The sequence below is a fragment of the Megascapheus bottae genome, chromosome 7 (genome assembly GCF_031878675.1).
Source record: "Megascapheus bottae isolate mThoBot1 chromosome 7, mThoBot2.hap1, whole genome shotgun sequence".
NCBI classification, from domain to species: domain Eukaryota; kingdom Metazoa; phylum Chordata; class Mammalia; order Rodentia; family Geomyidae; genus Megascapheus; species Megascapheus bottae.
Genome location: NC_143515.1, coordinates 58,704,604 through 58,719,257, shown reverse-complemented (window position 1 = coordinate 58,719,257; position 14,654 = coordinate 58,704,604). Strand labels below are relative to the sequence as shown.

Genomic DNA, 14,654 nt, shown 5'->3' with positions numbered 1-14,654 from the left:
CCCTGAAACAAATTTTACTTTCCTTTACTCAGTATAAACCCATAGTTTACAGAATTGTATGATGGTTTGAAAGAGAAGATGTAATTGCTAAGGATAATTTTCATGCACAGTTAATTTTTGGAAACTATATCAAAAATATTATTTTATCAGCATAAGATAGTAATTACCTTTATCTTTTCCAAAATGAGATTGCTTTGTAATGTTAAACCTGTGTAAGTTTCTAGATTTTTGTGGTTTTGTTGTACCAGTCTAAAATACTTCTGGAATCATGAGAATAAAGTGGATTTGCAGCTTGTTGCCCAAATAGGTCTGGCTTTAATTGCAAATAATGTCTTACAGATTGGTTGTATTCTACTGTTTGCAAATTGTATCCACATGCCTCCTAGCATGTGATTCGTAGAACAGCCTGTTTCCATTTTCTTAACAAGGTTAGGAAAGCACAAGTGTGTGTGTGTGTGTGTGTGTGTGTGTGCATGTGCGTGTGTGTGCGTGCTTGTGTGCATGTGTGTATGTGTTGATAAGCAACCAGGGCCACACAGTAAGTGAGAAAACAAAAATTAGAACCCAGATTTTGTTGTCTCATCTGCTCTGCTTTTGTTTTGTTATAGTAAGTAGGCTGCCACTGATTTCTTACCATTAAAGGATCATTGAAATGGGCTGGGAGATTGGCCTAGTGATACAGTGCTTGCCTAGCATGCACAAACACTGGGTTGGATTCCGCCGTACCTCATACATAGAAAAAGCCAGAAGTGAAGCTGTGGCTCAAGTGGTAGAGCTCTAGCCTTGAGAAAGTCCAAGGACAGAGCTCAGGCCCTGAGTTCAAGCCCCAGGACTGGCAAAAAAAAAAAATTGTCAAGGGGCCGGGAGCGTAGCCTAGTGGTAGAGTGCTCACCTAGCATGCATGAAGCCCTGGGTCCGATTCCTCAGTACCATATACACGGAAAAAGCCAGATGTGGAATTATGGCTCAACTGGCTGAGCTTTAGCCTTGAGCAAAAAGTATCCAAGGACAGTGCCCAGGCCCTGAGTTCAAGCCCCAGGACTGGCGGGGAAAAAAAAAAAGGATCATTGGAATTGAATGTAAAATTCTGCAGGGAAGTTGGGCACAGTGGCTCATGTTTATAATTCTACCTATTCAAGAGGCTTAAGAACTAAGGATCACAGTTTGAAGCTAGCCCAGTTAAGAAAGTCCGGCTCAAATGGCAGAATACTAGCCTTGAGTGAAAAACCTAGGAGACAGCTCCCAGGCCCTGAGTTCAAATTCTAGCAAAGGTTTTATATAGAGAGATATAGATATATGTATATATGTGTGCATATGTGTGTATGTATGCATGTATATGTTATTAAACATGTCACATATATATATTAGGGAAACAGTTTAGTATTTGTTGGAACAATGCAGTTGTCAACCACTAAGGATTATTTCAATCAATGAAAAGAAAAGAAAATACTAAATTCTTTTTATTATTATTATTATTTTTTTTTTGCCAGTCCTGGGCTTTAGCTCAATGCCTGAGCACTATCCTTGGACTTTGTCAAGGTTAGAGCTCTACCATTTGAGCCTCAGCACCGCTTCCAGCTTTTTTCTATGCATGTGGTACCAAGGAATCGAACCCGGGTCTTCGTGCATGCTAGGCAAGCACTCTACCACTAGGCCAAACTCCCGGCCCAAATACTAAATTCTTATCAAAGCATTAACAGTTATAACCTCTGGATGGAGTTAATATCCCATATTGTGAACAAATTTTCTTTACCATGAAGTATGAGAAATAAAAAATTAAAATAGCCAGGCACAGTGGCTCACACCTATAATCCTAGCTACTCAGAAGGCTTAGCTCTGAGGATCATGGTTCAAAGGCAGCCTGGACATGAAAATCCATAATATTCTTACCTCCAGTTAACCACATTCTGTGATATCAGTACCTTAATATTAAAACCAGACAAAAATAATATAATAAAAGATAAGATAGTATCTTCCATAAATATAGATGCAAATATCCTCACTGGAATAGCAAACTGAATCCCAGTAATGTATTGGCTGAACATTTGAAAATTTATTAATATATTACTTTAGCAGGCCAAAGGAAAAAATTACATGATCATGATACAGGATAATCACTTACAAAATTGGACATGCCTATACATACTAACACATGTACACATAAAACCTCTCAGCAAATTAGGAACAGAAGAGAACTTCCTCAACTTAATAAAAGCAGTACTAAAAACATATAGGTAATAGAGAAACAATATTAATGGTAGAAACTTTCCTGTTACTAAAATAAAGCTAAGATTAGTAACAGTTAAGGCTGTCCCTTCTTATCACTGCTTTTCAACATTCTAGTCAAAATTCTAGCTTAATACAATAAGACAAGAAAAGTAAATAAAACTATTCAGACTTGGAGGAAAGAAATAAAACTTTTTGCTTGTTGATGACATAATTTTCTGAAGAATTCCAAAATAAATAACAAAAAAGAAAGGTTGAACAGTTATAACAGGTTACAGGATACAAGAAAAGCCAGACACTAAGGGATGCAGGGGGTGGAGTGGGGGGAACAAGATGATTGGGAGGGGATGGGAGGAGGGAAATGGGGACAAAACATGAGAAGGGGTATCAATGTGTGAGAAGTAATGTACCTTCTACCTGGTAAATATAACTGTAACTCCTGTATACATTACCCCAACAATAAAAAATAAATATATGAATAAAAAGAAAAGCCAGACACTCTTCTATCTACTAGGAATCTGTAACACAATAAAATACATTGCATTATCATCCCCAAATTGAAATGCTTAGGTAAAAAATGTAGGTAAAAATATGGTAAATAGTAAAATATATATGAGAGCAACTATAAAACTCTTACGAAAGATATAAAAAATCTTAGTGGAGAGGTATTTCAGGGTCCCAGACAAAGGAACTCAACATTGTCATGATTCCAGTTTTTTCCAACTTTATCAGTAGATTCAAATACAATCCTACTCAAAATCTCAGCTATTTCCTTTGTTGATATTAATGAACACAGTATACTTAAAAGGCAAAAGGGGGGCGGGAGTTTGGCCTAGTGGTTAAAGTGCTTGCCTAGCATGCACGAAGACCTGGGTTCGATTCCTTGGTACCACATACATAGACAAAAGCCGGAAATGGTGATGAGGCTCAAGTGGTAGAGTGCTAACCTTGAGAAAGTCCAAGAACAGGGCTCAGGCCCTGAGCTCAATCCCAGGACTGGCAAAAAAAAAAAAGGCAAAAGAACCAACTCAGAGGTGAAGATAAAAACCAAAGAATTAAAGTACTTGATTTCAAGACTATAAAGCTATAGTAATCAAAACAGAATAATGGTATAAAGAATTAAAGTACTTGATTTCAAGACTATAAAGCTATAGTAATCAAAACAGAATAATGGTATAGAGCATTAATTCTTCTGGGCACAATGGCTCATGCCTGTAATCCTAGCTACTCAGGAGGCTGAGATCTGAGAATCGTGATTCAAAGCCATCCCGAGCACTAAAAAACTAAAGAGACCATGAGACTCTTATCTCCAATTAACCACTAGAAAAGCAGAAGTGGAGCTGTGGCTCAAGAGGAAGAGTGGTAGCCTTGAGCTGAAGAGCTCAGGGACAGGGCCCAGGCCCAGGGATAGGGTGGTAGCCTTGAGCTGAAAAGCTCAGGGACAGCATCCAGGCCCAGAGTTCAAGCTTGATGACAAAACACACACATACACACACACACACATACACACATTAATTCATAATCACTCTAATTGTAATCTGAAGAAAAATGTAACACTGTGTGGCTTTTTTGTACAAAATACACAAATAGAATTGATCCAATTAGTTTCCTTTTTAATATGCTTCAAATAAGCAGGTGGCTCTATTTCATGTTTTTGATCAAAACCTGAATTTGGGATATATATGGGAAGAGTAAATGAATAAGATATAGTGTTTGGATAGTTTATCAGTTGCCTTTTATCCCAAAGTTGTTTGAACCTAAATGGTTCAGAATTAAACTTTTGAATCAAAAAAAAAAAAAAAAACTTTCTCAGTACCACATACATGGAAAAAGCTGGAAGTGGTGCTGTGGCTCAAGTGATAGGGCTCTAGCCAAGGACTGTGCTCAAGCCTTGAGTTCAAGCCCCAGGACTGGCAAAAAAGAAAAGAATCCATGCCAGGAGGCGGGTGGGCGGTATCAAGTATATTTTTGTAGAACAGTGAAATAGTTCTATAAGTTACTGCAGTTATAGCTACATGTCATTTTATATTTGTCAGAATTCATTATAGCATTTTCCAGATTAAGGAAATATTTTGTTTGTTTTATATGTGGAAATTACACTTACAGACATGACTGAGATAATGCTTTATCCTTTTCAGGTATGCAGTTTTGTGTGGATGTGTATCTGAGTTTGAAGGCTTACAAAACAAAATCAACTATGGACATCACTTCAAGGTATTTCTTGAAGAAAAAAAATCTCTTGTTTCCATTTCCAGGAGTTCATTTTGATCAATCTTACATATTCCTCCGCTAAGAGTAGTCTCCTTTGGTTTCACTGTGTGTGAATGTCCCAAGTCCTGTATAATTTATTATGTCCTGGTGTATTATGAGAGAAAATATGCACCATTTGTCTGATCTTAGAAGTTAGTTCTTGATACTTAGATATGTTTCAAGTATGGAAGGTAAGCTCTCTTATTCTTTTGTCATTTAAGCAGAAGGAAATAAAATGGTACTTTTTTAATAATACACTGATAGAAACAAACTATTTGAGTGGTTAAATATTATCACAGATCGTATAAAAATTCAAAGAGTAGAGAATTATTTATGTTTATAAAGATTAAGGAGGGGCCGGGAGTTTGGCCTAGTGGTTAAAGTGCTTGCCTAGCATGCATGAAGACCCGGGTTCAATTCCTCGGTACCACATACATAGAAAAAAGCCGGAAGTGGTGCTGAGGCTCAAGTGGTAGAGCTCTAGCCTTGAGAAAGTCCAAGAACAGTGCTCAGGCCCTGAGCTCAAGCCCAGGACTGGCAAAAAAATAAAAAAATAAAAAAATAAAGATTAAGGATTGACCTGTTGTCATTATAACTATGACAAGGACTCGTCAATAACTTCTGCATACTGACTTCGTAAAGGGAATAGGAACTAGTCTAGATAACCTCTTGGCATCAGTGATTGCAGGAGGTAGAAAACAGTTCTTTGCTGTTTTCTGAAATCATTCTGGCCAGGCAACAGGAATTCATTCCTCGTTCATATTGTTCTGTTCATATTATTCCTCCCAATCCATCCTTCTCCATACTCCATGTCATTTGGAATCTGTAACCCTCCCTGGGCAAGTCTAGTGAGATCAGAGGCAAACATTTGGCTTGACTGTTTTCTCTTCTTGTAGCATTTGTGCTTATGATTACATATTGACTTTCTTACATAGTTTGGCTTCTCTTTGTAAGTGTTTTTTGTTGTTGTTGTTTGTTTTTGTTTTGTGCCAGTCCTGGGGCTTGAACTCCCAGCCTGGGCACTGTGCTTAGACACTTTTTTGTGCAAGGCTAGTGCCCTGCCACTTGAGCCACAGCACTACTTCTGGCTTTTTCTGAGTATGTGGTACCAAGGAATCGAACCCAAGACTTCATGCATGCAAGGTGAGCGCTCAACCACTAGGCTATGTTCCCAGCCCTAATTTGCAAGTGTTTTTGATCATTGAATTGTTATGCATATTTATATTAATGGTGAGGACTGATGAGGTTTCCAGAATGGTGGAAGATCCCCTTAGAGTTCACTGGGGTTGGGATTGGCGTCATTCAGAAATATCTCAAACTTGAAAGTTGACATTTCCTTTGGATGTTTCTTTCAGGAGCATCTTGATGTGGCAATTCAACTTTTACCTTCAGAACCATTTTTGTATTACCTCAAGGGAAGATACTGTTACACTGTAAGTTGAGTGTCTGTATTCTCATCAATCTTATTTGAATGCATTATGAGGCTACATACATTTTCAGTCATTGACTCATTCTTTGATTTTTTTAATGTGATGCTTATTGGAGGGAGCAATTGGAGTGAAATTAATTTAAAATACATGTTTTATCATTTATTGTGAATTTATAATTTGCATATTATAATTTCTGATGTCTGTATCTTATAATACGTAAGCTGGCATTTCCTGTATTTATACACAATATTATATGTACATGGATGTATTTTTCTTCTTTCTTGTCCTACCAAGAGGTCGCAGAATATTTGGGGCTCTCTGTTGGGATCAGGCACTCCCATAGTACATGTATGTGTGGGTGCACTCATAGTTCTGTGGGAAGGCTACTTTTCATCCTGCAAGGATTAAAAGCAAAAATATGTACTAACTTGGTGGCAGAAGATGGTTCGACATTCTACCCACAAAAATGTCTTAAAATGTGTGTGTATTGTTCCTTCTTTAAGGAATTTAGCTTAGAAGGGATATGAGACACATTGAAATAGTTTAAATGTGAGTACCAGTCATCCTACGACCAGTGTTTTAAGTAATTTTACTATTTTACAGAAATGTAATAGAATGCAAAAATATTCTGAATATAACAATTTGCAAATGTCAAAATGTATGAAAAAGTTACCACAACAGGAAAGTGCTATTTTGTAAATATGGAAAGTGGGCTGAGAAAAACCAGTAACCTTTCCATTAAGGCCAAAAGAAAAATTCAATTATCTCTGTGTCTATCTCTGCTATGGTAACAGATCAGTAATTGCTTGGAGCTAAGAAAAGGGCCAGTAGACCTAACTGCCAGAGCCTAAGAGAGAACTTTGTGGGATGCAGGAAACATAGTCTATTGGTTGTTGTGGTAGTTTGGGATTGTGTACATTTATGAGAACTCACAATAATATAAAAATTTAAATAATATGTAAAATTCTATTAGGTTTATCCATCTATAAAGATGATTTAAAATATTCATAATCAAGAATTATAACAAAATAAGTAAAAATTATATTAGTCAAATTGTAAACAAAATACATCTGATGCATATATACTCAGCTGTACCTACACACATAAACTTAAAGGCAAAATTGTCTCCAGATATAAAGATAGTACGAGTAAAATAATAAGTCAATTGACCAAGGAAGTGTTTCAAAGCTGGCATGTTCCTAGTCACAGCCTCAAAACTCTGAAATATGACTGGAGATGTGGCTCAAATATTATAGTACCTGCCTAACAAGTTTTAACCTCTGTACCACACCAAAAAAACTATAAAATAAGCATTATATTTGATTACAAGTAATAAGATATTAATATTATCACTATAAGGAAAAGATCACTCAAGTACTTATATTTGTTTTATCTGTAAGCCTACACATAGATATGTGTATACATTTATGTCTAATCGAAGAGATTAGATTCAAAAGGTAAATGACTCTCTAAGAATGATATTGCTCTGCTTTTGCAGATCTCAAAACTGAGTTGGATTGAGAAAAAAATGGCTGCTACTCTGTTTGGGAAAATACCATCCTCAACTCTACAAGAATCGTTATACAACTTCCTGAAGGTATATTTTCTCATATTTTAATGTCAGACTGCCCGCTGTTTTCACTAGTCCCTGCTACCCCTGAAGTCAAGGAAAAGTGTCTCTTTTTTGTTGTCTAGTTCTCTGATTGGAATCCCAGTGTCAGTCCTAGTTTTCACAGTGCTCTGTTTTGAGCATCAGATGATGCTCAAATACATTTCATACATTAATGTTTTAGATCCTGTAGTTAGGTTCATTTAGAAACAACAAGATACTTTTTTTTTTTTTCCAGTCCTGGGCTTGAGCTTGGGGCCTGAGCACTGTCCTTGGACTTTCTCAAGGCTAGAGCTCTACCACTTGGGCCTCAGCACCACTTCCAGCTTTTTCTATGTATGTGGTACCGAGGAATCGAACCTGGGTCTTTGTGCATGCTAGGCAAGCACTTTACCACTAGGCCAAACTCCTGGCCCCACAACAAGATACTTTTAAAAAATAATTCAGCTGCCTACATGAGACTTTAGATACAGCAGCCCAGTCTTACCACCCTCCTACCAAATCTGGAAGCAGTTCCACCACATGTGAGCATGTGCAGGAACAGGCAGGCTCTAATTCTAATTCACACTTGCTTCCTGCACTCCTCATGATTCTAATAGAAAACCTGTTTAATCTCAACTAAAATATGCCAGTAGGAGAATTATTTTAGAAACCACTTCCTAACTTGCAGACACTTCTGTAAAAGACTCTTAGGAGATCAGATCAGGTATTTTTATTCTTACATTAAACTGTAAAGCTGTTATATTAATATAACTTGGAAGAGTAATATGAAGAAGACAGGCAGTCATGGAAACATATAATATATCCATTCTATAATTAACATCTGGTTGGGCTCACTCCCCTCTCTGGAAACGATTATAAAAAATCTTCCAGCTGTAAATTAAGGATCCTAGTCTAAGGATCTGAAATCATCTATGTCTCAAAATCGGAAACTGGAATAAGTTAGCTCTCAAAAATATCCGATTTTGGAGTTCTGCCACTAGCCACCTCTTCACAGAGTTCAAGGGATCAGGACTTTGTCTCTGGGCAGAGCATCATCCAGTTGGGTCCCAAACAGGTTGAGAACACTAGCTTTAAAATAGGAAAAGTGACGCTGGGCCCTAAGGCTTTTCGGCCTCTATGACCTGGATGTATTTCTTTATTTCTCTTCCTTGTAAATTGTTCATCTATGAAGTGGGCATAGTAATACCACTTTATATGACTTTCGTAAGGATTATACAAAACAATACATGCAATCATCTTGTCCCAGAGTCTAGCATGCTAAGGACTCCATATATACATATATATATATATATATGCACACACACACACATACATACACACACATACATACATATATATATATATATATATGCTATTTTGTTCCTTATCATGGGAAATCTGGTCTTTCTCCTCAGCCTCAGAGGTGACTAATGATTCCCCATGACTCCCCTGTGGAAATGCTTTCAAGCTATATCATGATTCCCAGCTCATCCAAAATTCTGCCACTTTTCACTAGGGAAGTGACTCTCCACAGAGGCTCCATGTTATCATTATCAGAGTTTTAAAATATATCACCCAAGGCCATGACTCGGAGTACAGGTTTGAGAATCTCTGGGTACACTGAAGTATAGTTTATATATAATGAACTACACCCATTTTGACATACAATTCAATGAAATCTGACAAGTTTATATACCTGTGTAATCATCATCATTCCAAAACTAGTGCATTATTTTTGGCCCTTTCTGGGCAGCTTTCACATCTCTTTTTCTAGGTAACCACTGCTCTGCTAACACCATAGATTAGTTTTGCCTAGTCTAAAATTTTATATAAATGGAATCATACAACTTTTGCTTTTGTGTATATCTGACTTCTTTCACTTAAAATAATGTTTTTAGATTATTTTTATTAAGTAATATTCTCTTATAGATATGCCACAAGATTTATACATTATCTATGAACATCTGAGTTGTTTCTAGTTTGTGGCTATTTTAAATAAAGCTTCCATAAATATTTATATGCAAACATTTGTGTGGGCATGTTTTTATTTCTCTTAGGTATATATCTAGCGACAGAATGGCTGCATAGATAACATGTAGTTTTAAAGTTTGATCAGTGTTTTTGAAGCTCCCAGAATGATTCCTGACAACCCATGGCAGGATTGGGAACTGCTGAGCCTGAGGATGAGTGAACGTAGGAGAAAACAGGATGACAAAAACTGAAAGGCAGCCCGCCTTGATTTCACATACAGTTTGCCATTGGAGGATCTCTGTCTGGTCCTCATTAGTTGCTTCCTCGGCTACTAAGCTTTCTTTTATGCCCTGTTATAGTTAAAGAAAAAAAAGAAGCAAGGGATTCCTTGAAGTTATGAGATATTTCAAAGCACAGCTTATTATTCAACAATGAATATGAAGCACCCTACCGAGCATAATGTCAAGTATAGGGAATGCAGAAATGACCAACAGAGTTCCTGCGTTCAGAAAACTTGGGCAGCCAAGAGTCACATTCTTTAGCACAGATTATGATGAAGACTGTTCTAAAAGTCTCTAGAAACTTTGTTTTAATTAAAACTTTATACTGAATACTGCTTGTAATTCATTAAGGAATTTGGTTAAAAAATCAGAATCATACTCACTTTAGAAACTCAGTATTATTCATAGCCTGACTGTGTTCCTTGGGGATTTTTGTATGTGTTTGTATGGTGGTCCTAGGGCTTGACCTCAGGACCTGAGTACTGTCCCTGAGCTTTTGGGCTCAAGGCCAGCACTTTGCCCCTTGAGCTGCAGCTCCATGTCTGACTTTTCGGTAGTTAATTGGAAGTAAGAGTCTCATAGACCTTCTTGCCTGGGAAAGTCTTTCCTGGCTCCAGTCCACAATCCTTAGATCTCAGCCTTCTGAGAAACTGGGACTACAGTCATGAGCTTCCAATGCTCAGCTTTTCATTTGTTTGTTTGTTTTTTTTAGCCATAAGAGAAAAATAAAAAGTAGAGTGTTCTGATTTATAATAACTTTGATTAATTAAATGTAGGCAGTAAATATGTATAAAGAATTCAAAAGTATACATTAAAAAATAAGGTACTAAAAAAATAAAAAAATAAGGTACTTAGGGATGCATGAATTGAGGCAAATTAATCCAGTTTGGATTTGTATAGAGATGAGGTGACTACTAGACCTAGAAGGAGGAAAAGTTGACCAAATTTCAGTCTAAGCCCTTCCTGCTAGAGTAGGTCAAGAATAATACTGAACTAGAAATGTTGAAATGGAAATGGTTTGATAAGAGAAGAGGGCGAGCCAGACTTTACCAGCACCATGGGATGCTCCATAGGATATGCAAAGCCAGGCCTTGCTGGGACTGAACTACAGCTTCCTTTGGCCTTACTGTCTCTATCCCACTCTACAGTTACACATATGTTTTATTCTCTTTCCAACATAATCGCATGTGTACACAATGTAGAGGATCAAGTATGTTCTTTGATATTGATAATGGTGGAAATGGAGAACGTCTTTTAGGGAATACTGATAGTATGGGATGTGCTCATAGGAATAATGAAGTAAAACTTTGAATGCTAGCATGAAAATGTGTTTGCAATACCTGAGGGGGAGGAAGAGTTTGAGACTCACATTTAGAAAATGGTCTCATTTTAAGATTTCTGTCAAAAGCCAATTGAATGTCTTTTTTTTTCCTTTGCCCTGTACTTTTACAAAAGATCTGATACACAGTGTGTGTCAAAATTGAAGTTGGAAGAAAATTTGAAAGGAGAAGCTTTTACCTTTTAAATTTTGGAAATGTCAGGATTGTTTGTGTCTTGCAAAACAAACATATTTTTGGAAGGTTTTAGAAGTATTTTTCTCTTCAATTCAACTTCTTTCTAGGCTGGGAATTGGGATTAGCACTTTGCTGTAGCAATACCCTATCCAGAAAAGAAGTCTTCTGTCCCAGGGATAGTGACGGGTGCATAAAGGAGAAACAGTGAAAAGTCCCTTCTTAAATAAAATGACTTTCTTGGGCCGGGAGTTTGGCCTAGTGGTTAAAGTGCTTGCCTAGCATTCATGAAGACCCGGGTTCGATTCCTCGGTACTACATACATAGAAAAAAGCCGGAAGTGGGGCTAAGGCTCAAGTGGTAGAGCTCTAGCCTTGAGAAAGTCCAAGGACAGTGCTCATGCCCTGAGCCCAAGCCCAGGACTGGCAAAAAAATAAAAATAAAAAATAAAAAAATAAAATGACTTTCTTACATCCCTTGACTGCTGATGTCTACTGCTTGAAATAGGTGGTTTTTTAAATTTTTTTATTAAATAATTATTAACATTGATTTTTTACATCATATTTCAAATGTCATATTTAAGAAACAAGTATTCAAGAAGGGAATCTCTATATTTGAAATTGGTGTTTAAAGGATCTATCTTTCCTTTAAAAAACATTTGAAGTAATTGACATTATTCAGTCATGTTTGAATTCATCCAAAGTCACCAGTTAGTCTAGTGAAAGATATATGCATATTTATGTACATATGCATATAGAGAGAGATGTATATATACACATTTTTGTAAATTTCCTTTTTTTGAAATTACTTTATGTGATCAATTTTACTTTAATGGCTAAATGCAAAGACTGTGTTTTTACCCCAAAGATACTGATAAATGTTACTGACTAGGAGTCAACTGTGAAATAACCACATTAAGTACTTAGCACAGTTTGGTTCATATCTGTTCAATTGAAATACATCCTCTTTACTTGTGGCTAATGTTATTATTGTGACACTTGTCTGTTACTCTGTTGCTTTCTCTTAAATCAGGCTGAAGAACTCCAGTCTGGCTACTCTATATCCAATTACATGTATTTGGCCAAGGTAATGAAGACCACTTGTTTAAAGATTACTTTGAATCCATTTACATAAAAATGAGATTACTATCTGTAATAAAATTATTTTTTTCATTTCTAGTGTTGTTTTGATCTTGATAAAAGTCAGGATGCTTGGAAGTTTTGTAACATGGCATTATTACTCCCTATTGTTTCCAAAGAGGTAAGTTTACACAGTGACAAGAGTATTATGCAAGGGAAAATACAAACAGCTAGCTTAGAATACATGGATTTTTCTTTATTTGCTTACTAAATATGCATGTTTTTATTTTGCAGTTTTATTAAAATTTAATAGAATGATGTATGTAAGATGTACAACTTGATGTTTTAATATATGTATAGACTATGAAATGATCGTTGCCATCAGACAAAGTGACATACCTATCACCACAGTTATCTTTTTTTACTGCTGTTGACACAGAAGATTTCATCTTTTGGCAGATTTCAAGAATACAATGCAGTGTTATTAACTATAGTCACCAGCTGTTATCTCCACAGCTTACTCATACTGTACTTGAAAGTTTTTCATGTCAGGGGAAAGGGGAAAGAGGAGATGCAGTTCACCCTTCTATTTTCTGCTTCTGTGATAGCATTTTCTTTTATTCAAAAACATTTTGACTTTTTGGCCTCAGATAGCCTTAAACCTTACAGGGATTTATTGAACAGGAACTGAGGCCATGTTCTACTTTGTAAGTAGAAATGTGTCAAAATAGCCTAGTAGCAAGGCTGTCTCAGACCTTTGTTTGCTCAGCCCTCACTATTCTGCCCTTTTTTCTGACTAATGCAAAGTAACATTCAGCCTCTTTGTTGTCCAGGTCTATGGATTAAGTAACTCCTCAGAAGAACTCATTTCATCTTTGGTTAACATGTCAGTGCTAGTGTGAATGGTGGTCTATAACTACATGTAAGAATGGAACGTTCTCACATTATGAAGTTCTTCCATTCTTTACCTAGTAACTGTTGAAAAAGGCCAATGCAATCCTGAGTATACTATCACTAAATGATCCTCCTTGCTTTAAAGAAAAAAACTGTTTTTACTTGGATTTTACCTGTGCTATGAAGTTTCCCATTTTTCTCTCCTTCTGTGACATAACCTGTCCCTGGGAGATCAGTTGAATCACTAATGGACCTTCACATCATGGCAGCTAGCATACAATGCATCATCATGCTGGCTAGGGGTAAGACTAGAGAGAACAGGAAGGAGCTGATGATGAAACTGTACAGCAGATGACTTAGACAAATTGTCCCACTTAGAGCACAGTGAATGAGCGCTAATGGGATTAAGTCCTGAGCTCTCAGCAGTGTGTGGCCATAAAAATATGAAAAGGCCACGAAACGTATCGTGGGGGGGGGGTGTGGGTGTGTGTGGGTGTGTGGGTGTGTGTGGGTGTTGAGAGAGAGAGAAAGAGGCGGGGGAATGCGAGAGCGAGCACGTGGAGGCTTCCTCACATCTCATAGCTGAGGAGATGAATAGCAGCCCTGCTCACGTGCTGGTGGATCCACTGTGCGAACTTACATGGAAGACATTCCTCTCCTGAGTCTGGCACTTCAGTTCTGATGGAGGAAAAGCCTGACGATAGCTCACATTCTCATAGTTCAAAAAATTGCGCCTTTACTATGACCTGTTTCAATGTACTGGAGTAAGTGTGTGAAATTTCATTATGTTTGTCTTTTTATAGGACAAAGAAGCACATAAAGAAGTGAAAAAAATAATTACTGCCTTGAAGAGGTAAATAAAAGAACTTACTCTTCAAAAATCCGATGGGGTCTACTAAAGTTTAACTTTCTCACAGTTGTATTTTTAATCACCATTTTTTCTTTACTATGTAAGGGTAATGTGCTCACATTTGAAGGTATAACTGTGTTTCTGCATAATGACTATTAGTAGCATTATAAAACAAATCATGTTATTAGGAAAATTTATTTACTATAATGTCAGTATATAATGATCTCTACACATGTATGCTTTGTATTTTTCCTATCAATAAACTATCGCCTTTGGAATATTTCTTTAAATAAAATACTCAAATCAACCCAATAAAGAAATTCTGATAAATATTGAATCTTTGTTTCAATAAATATTTTGCAAAGCAAAATAATTTTATTAATGTTGAAAACTGGAAGTAATGAGCACAGTTGTTGGTAGTAAAACCCAAAGAAGAAATACAACTACTAAATGGAGATACATGATACATTGTAATAAAATACTGCTTTACTATCAAATTTGCAAGAGTTTCTCTTCTTTCAGAAAATAGAAAAGGCAATATTGCCATAAGATGAAATGGTCTCATATGCTG

The 14,654-nt window shown here is 36.6% G+C and overlaps 1 protein-coding gene across 1 annotated transcript in view; it reads left to right on the top strand.

Annotated features, from left to right (window-relative positions):
- Positions 1–14,361, top strand: part of LOC150060861 (regulator of microtubule dynamics protein 2-like) — a 42,636-nt gene extending 28,275 nt beyond the window's left edge. Inside the window, exons 6-11 of the mRNA XM_090337131.1 lie at positions 4,365–4,440; positions 5,832–5,909; positions 7,405–7,503; positions 12,293–12,346; positions 12,440–12,520; positions 14,037–14,361. Coding sequence (XP_090193257.1) covers positions 4,365–4,440; positions 5,832–5,909; positions 7,405–7,503; positions 12,293–12,346; positions 12,440–12,520; positions 14,037–14,090 — 442 coding nt within the window. The 3' untranslated portion in view covers positions 14,091–14,361. The remainder of the gene's footprint in view (positions 1–4,364; positions 4,441–5,831; positions 5,910–7,404; positions 7,504–12,292; positions 12,347–12,439; positions 12,521–14,036) is intronic.
- The last annotated feature ends 293 nt before the right edge of the window (positions 14,362–14,654 follow it).